The sequence below is a fragment of the Panicum virgatum genome, chromosome 9N (genome assembly GCF_016808335.1).
Source record: "Panicum virgatum strain AP13 chromosome 9N, P.virgatum_v5, whole genome shotgun sequence".
NCBI classification, from domain to species: Eukaryota; Viridiplantae; Streptophyta; class Magnoliopsida; order Poales; family Poaceae; genus Panicum; species Panicum virgatum.
Window position 1 is genome coordinate 54,343,294 of NC_053153.1, and position 6,364 is coordinate 54,349,657.

At 53.5% G+C, this 6,364-nt stretch overlaps 1 protein-coding gene across 1 annotated transcript; it reads left to right on the forward strand.

The window, feature by feature from the left end:
• The first annotated feature begins 2,430 nt into the window (after nt 1-2,430).
• Nucleotides 2,431-5,148, forward strand: LOC120691367 (scarecrow-like protein 6). Its single transcript, XM_039974416.1, has one exon. The coding sequence runs from the start codon at nt 2,867-2,869 to the stop codon at nt 4,796-4,798; it is 1,932 nt and encodes a 643-aa protein (XP_039830350.1). The 5' UTR covers nt 2,431-2,866; the 3' UTR covers nt 4,799-5,148.
• The last annotated feature ends 1,216 nt before the right edge of the window (nt 5,149-6,364 follow it).

The following is a 6,364-nucleotide window of genomic DNA, read 5'->3' on the forward strand; positions in this document are numbered from 1 at the left end:
TAGGGAAGGAATGAGAGGTAGAAGAAGAGAAGAAAGAAGGAGAGGGGGTGTTGGAGGAGGAAGAAAAATGTCAGCCCCCTGTCCATGAATTCTAGATCCGCCACTTGTCTCGGTTGAAGACCTAAAAATTTTCAGGTGGCTTCTTTACTTTTTATGGGTTGCAAATGGATGCATACCCTTTACCGCAATTTAAAAAAAAAGAACTCCTGTATTCTGTATATGCGTTGAATGCGATGCTACTGAACACAAGTGAACAATATGCAAGTACTGGTGCAGGATAACCATAACGTGAAAACACAGTCATCTTCTTATTCTTTCGTCCCTGAAGTCAGATTAACAAGGGCCCATGAAAGCAAGTTTTCTTTTCCTTTTCTGTCTGAAGATTACACTCTTCCCCGAGGATTAAATACAGCCATGAAGGATGCCACCACCTTTTGTCAGATAAAAGCAATGGTGCTTTGACATGCTCCCAAGCAAAGAAATCTAGGGTTGAACTGAGATTTGAAACGTTGCCAACCGGGCGCCAAACACCAGAGTGATCCATACTTCGACACGCAGAGTTACAAACAGAGGCGAGGAGACCATAGAGAGCGAGCGCGCACGTGGAACAGCGCGCCGCAGGCAGGATCTCCATTCACCTTTTTTTCACTTTCAAGTGTTAAAACTAAGGATGGATTCGGATGTCTATTCGAATGTCAGATTTTTGGTCATTTTTCTTCAATTATGGACAAATAAGATATAGAATTTATTATATAAATTTATAGTCTTGTATTTAACATTGATCTTGTAAAGATTCATAAAAAATAAACCTCAAATTTATCATATATATTCTCAAATAATAGATATAAAAATTCGAATACGGATCGGATACGGATACGAATCTTTTTTCAACTTTTTAATTGTAGGGAGCAAATAATACATAAAAAAATTTATACAAAATTTTATTCTTATGTGTAATAATATGCTTGATAATATAAAAAAAAGATTAGCATAAAATTTTAAGCATACCTATTTTAAAATATCAAATTTGTTTTAAGAATTCGGATGTTTAGATCCATCCTTAGTTAAAACTGGTGTCGAGCGTCAAAAGAGTCACTCGATGAGCGGTGAAAGTGTGAGCTGCTGCAATGATGGTGAATTTTGGAGCGACCGGCGTCGAGCTTTCGACCGCTTTGCTCCATCCTTTTTGGGCGCCGTTTGATAATTCAATCGCCTTTGGGACTTGGAGCCTCCTACAACATACCGAGAGCTGCAGGTATGTGCAGTGCAACGACTAGGGGTGTGTTTAGATGAGGTGAAAAAGGGGAGAAAAAGTCGCATCTGTAGTACACTGTAACACTTTTCGTTTGTTTGTGGTAAATATTGTCCTACCATGACCTAACTAGGCTCAAAAGATTTATCTCGCAACGTACATCAAAACTATGCAATTAGTTTTTTTATTTAACTACATTTAGTACTCCATGCATGGGTTATTTACTATATTTAATGTTTCGATGTGATAGGAGATGTGATGGATGTGATAGAAAGTTTGGAAATTTGGTGGGGTGTGTTTAGATACCCAAACTCCTCCCAACTTTCTAAAGTTTCCATCACATCAAAATCACATCGAAATATTAAATATAGTAAATGACCCATGCATAGAGTACTAAATATAGGTAAATAGAAAAACTAATTGCATAGTTTTGATGTACGTTGCGAGATGAATCTTTTGAGCCTAGTTAGGTTATGGTAGGACAATATTTACCACAAACAAACGAAAAATGTTACAGTATACTACAGTGTCTCGTGTGACTTTTTCATCCAACTTTTCGTGTATCTAAACACACCCCTATAAGAAGAACGACGACGACGACAGCACAGCCTGAACAGGGAGGGGAGCTTTCGTGCAGTGCAGCCATGATGCACAGCACTGCCTTGCACTGCTCTGATATGATGGAGCACTGGCTCCACCGGGAGAGCCATGCGCTGCGCTGCTGCACGCTGTTTTTTTTTTTGAAATAAACCACTCTGGGGCATGGCCAAGGTGCAAGCACTGACCGGCAAGAAGAATTTCTCGGAATTCTTTTCCTGCGGTTCTGAACCCCTGTGTCACTGTGCGTGCTAGTGTGGTTTGAGCTCCTGGCGGCTGGCACAACATGCAAAAGTTCCTACAAACAGTATTATGTCCGCGGCAGAAATATCTGTTTCTTTTCCCTGCGCCAATGCATCAGGAATTTTGCACAGCACAGCCTTTTGCTGTTGCTACCAAAACGAGAGCAACAGTGCTAAAGCCTACCCTGCCTTTGAGCTTTTTTAAAAAAAATTGTTTCAGCGAAAAACTACTGTGGTGGCCTGGTTGGAGAGGGAGATAAAGAAAGTGATGGAGAGAGAGAAAGGGAGATGAAAGAGAGAGGAGCAGCCGAGCAGGAGAATAGGACAGACAGTAGGAGAGGAGAGGAGGAAGGCAAGTCCTCGGCGAGAAGGCCACCCCACTTTATTTGCCTTTTTCATGTTGCACGCTATCATTTCGAGATCAAGACGCTGCCAGGGGAATAAAATACTCTCCCCTCCCCCACACAAACCTCCCCACCCATTCTTCCCTTCACAAACCGCACAAGAGAGAGACCACCACGAGTCCACGACACAAGAGGAGGTAGAGAGAGAAAGGGCCGGCCGTGTAGCTAACTAGCTGCTGCCTGCTGGTAGTACGAGAGCGTACTGATGAGTTCTTGGACTCTACACCGAGGGGACGTTGTCTGAAGCGAGAGGAGAAGAAACACCCGTAGGACAAGACGTGTCGGGAGGAGGAGGAGGAGGAGGAAGAGAGGCAAGGAGCAGCACCATCGCCATTCCTTGGTCTGGTTGCTGTTATGAGGTGTTGGATTGGATGAGAGGAATGCTCTTTGCTGGTAGCGCACGAGAGGGGCACGCGGGGACACTGCTACTGCTGCAACAGCAACAACAACAGGGGCTCGCCGCCGGCAAGGTCTCCGGCGTCGGCGGCCTCTGGGAGCCCACCTCGGTGCTCGACCAAAGGCACAGCCCCAGCCCGAGCCCGCCCACCTCGGCTTCCACGCTGTCGTCGCCCCTGGGCGCCGCGACCGCCGGCGTGGCGGCCCTCGCCGGTGCTAACGCCAAGAACGTCTCCCCGCCGCCACAGGCGGCGGCATGGCCGGGGGGAGCGGCCGCGGAGGAGGCTGCGGTGGGGGGCAAGGAGGAGTGGCAGCTCACGCCGCTTGACATGGGCCTTGGCGCCGGCGAGGGGTGGGACGCCGCCGGCTCTGTGCTGTCCGACGGCGCGGCGCCGCCGGGGCTTGCCCCCGACCACACCTTCCTAAGGTGGATCATTGGGGGCGAGGACGCGTCCGTGGGCATGGGCGCCGTCATGGACCCGCCGGTCCTTGAGCTCGACCACGCCCCGTCCATGATGTCGCCGGCGTTCGGGTCCAACATGCCTTTCGCGCCGGCCATGGAGGACACCAAGGCTCCGCCTTTCGGCCACGCGTCCAACCTCCTCCTGCACCACCACCAGCACCACCCCCAGCCCCACGCGGCGTTCTTCGGCTCTCACCCATCCTTCGACGCGGCGCCGCCGACGCCTAAGCGGCACCACCCGATGGCCCCCGCGCCGGCGCCAAAGCTGCAGTCGTTGCCTGGCCCTGCCGCCCCGGCGGGCAGGTTCGTGCCGGCCATGAAGCCCAAGGCGGAGGCAGCGAACGATGAGGCGGCCGCTGCGGTGGAGCAGCTCGCCGAGGCGGCCAAGCTTGCCGAGGCCGGCGACGCCTTCGGCGCCCGCGAGATATTGGCGCGGCTCAATTACCGGCTCCCCGCCGCCCCCGCGGCCGGGACGCCACTGCTCCGCTCAGCCTTCTACTTCAAGGAGGCTTTGCGCCTTGCGCTGTCCCCAACCGGCGAGGCCCCGGCACCGCCGGTGTCCACGCCGTACGACGTGGTCCTCAAGCTCGGCGCGTACAAGGCCTTCTCCGAGGTCTCCCCCGTGCTCCAGTTCGCGCACCTCACCTGCGTCCAGGCGGTGCTGGACGAGATCGGCGGCGCCGGGCGCATCCACGTGCTCGACTTCGACATCGGCATGGGGGAGCAGTGGGCGTCGCTGATGCAGGAGCTCGCGCAGCGATGCCCCGCGGCGACGCTCAAGGTCACCGCATTGGTGTCCCCGGCGACGCACCACCCGCTGGAGCTGCAGCTGATCCACGAGAACCTCGCTGGCTTCGCCGCCGAGCTCGGCGTCTTCCTCCAGCTGGCGGTCTTCAACATCGACACCCTGGACCCCGCGGAGCTGGTGGCCATTACCAGCGGCGACGCTGTCGCCGTCCACCTCCCCGTGGGCTCGGCCCACGTGGCCGCAATGCCGGCCGTCCTCCGCCTCGTGAAGCGGCTCGGCGCCAAGGTGGTGATCTCGGTGGACCACGGCGGCGACCGCACGGAGCTCCCCTTCGCCGCGCACCTGTTCCAGGCGTTCCAGTCGTGCGTGTCCCTGCTCGAGTCCGTCGACGCCGTGCGCCCGGACGCCGACGCGGTCGCCAAGATGGAGCGGTTCCTGGTCCAGCCCGGCGTGGAGCGTCGCGTGGTGGCGCGCCACCGCGCGGCGGCCATGGACAAGCCGCCGCTGCCGTGGCGGACCGTGCTCGCGTCGGCGGGGTTCGTGCCGGTGCAGGCCAGCACCTTCGCCGAGTCGCAGGCCGAGGCCCTGCTCAAGCGGATGGCCCTGATGGGGTTCCGCGTGGAGAAGCGCGGCGGCGCGCTCTGCCTCTACTGGCAGCGCGGCGAGCTGGTCTCCGTGTCGGCGTGGCGGTGCTGACCACCGGCCACGCCGCCGCACCCCGACGCGAATCTACCACCACCCAGCCCGGTTTTAGCTAGGACTAATGATCCTACTGCGAGCAAACAAAAACGTATTTTTCACCGTCGTCGTTGTAAACTTGTAATGGTTGTTCGATCTGATCGCCTGCTTATTTAGTGTCCTAAAATTTGGAGTGCGTCGTCTGTCGCCTGGCTTTGCAGCCGGTCTGCTCGCGTCGATCAGCAGAGTAGATTGTGTTTGGAATAGCAGGTTGTAAAAGGTAGGTGCGGTGCGGTAACCAGTGCATTCTACCACCCGTGTTGTTATTGCTGTGAAATCAATCAATGGTTATGGCGTTTTAAGCTAAACCTTGTTCTTCTACCTTCTGCAACTCGGTCCTATTCCTAACCGAGAATTCGCCTGCAGAAATGTTCATCGTTTGCATCTGCAACTCGAGTGCATCTACCCCTGGAATGGACTGGCTTTTCTGAAAGTTTCCTTTCCAAATCTTGAGTAAAAATATTGTCTCCTATGAAATGAAATTCAGTTCATGACGGCCTAACATGAAATTCATGCGTTCGAATCCCGAGCGAAGCCCGGAAACTTGAATCCAGGCCGTCATATTAAAAGGCTCATCCTATGTTCTTGGCCGACTGGATTACGGACAAACGGGTGCTTTCTTCTTCGAGAGAGCGCGGCGGCCACCTGTAAAAAAAAAGGAGGCTCCCCACGCGACCACGAGGAGCGGCGGCGTGTGCTGGAGAGTCAAGAGCGGCGAGACAATTGGACGACGGAGAACAATCTCCGGCCCAGCAGCAATGGCGAGGCGAAGCGAAAACAACGATCGGGAATAAAGGCGGACGGCCACCGCATGGGCGCCCGCCGGAAGCAAGCATAAAGGCGGCCGGCAGTTTTGTTCCCGAGTGGGATTCCGATTTGCACTTGGCCAGGGTTAACAAAGATAAACTACTAGCACACTGGCTCCGGTTGCTTAGCCCCCTAAACAAGCTCGCCGTCGTGGTGGTGGTGGCTGGCTTCGCCAAGGCTCTGAATCTACCTGTCTTCTACGTATCCTCGTAGATGTTGTAGCATCAGTCACTCCTAAAAGCAGCCAGGATCGTCAGTTTTGTTACTGTTAATGCTCCAAAGAAAGTGTTCCGCATCGTACCAGCTGGTAGTTTTACTGTTGCGCTGTCTAGGATCACTAGCATGATTATATAAAAAAAGATCACTAGCATGGCATGGTTACTTTTTTTTTGTTGCCTTCCCGGTGAAAAGCGACAGGTAGCCATGGTGCCAGCGCGCACTGTTCCACGGGCTGCCATGCTCAAAAATGGACGCATTACAGCTTAACTGAAGGTGCTAAACCGGGCAAGTTCCTTATCTATTCCTGCTAAGAACAAAAGAAACCCTGCGGGAACAATTCTGGTGCGCAGATAACCCTACCCATAGACCATAGTACGCCGATGCTGCTGATCATTCAGAGTACAGATGCCGCTGGGCTCGCCGCTGTACACACAAGCACACCCCCCACTGCAATCCTGCAACGCATTGTCCTATCATCAGCAGCATGAACCGGATCCC

What these genes read in the sequence shown, in the direction of transcription:
- LOC120691367 (XM_039974416.1), top strand. Translation starts at nt 2,867, where the DNA reads ATGAGAGGAATGCTCTTTGCTGGTAGCGCACGAGAGGGGCACGCGGGG.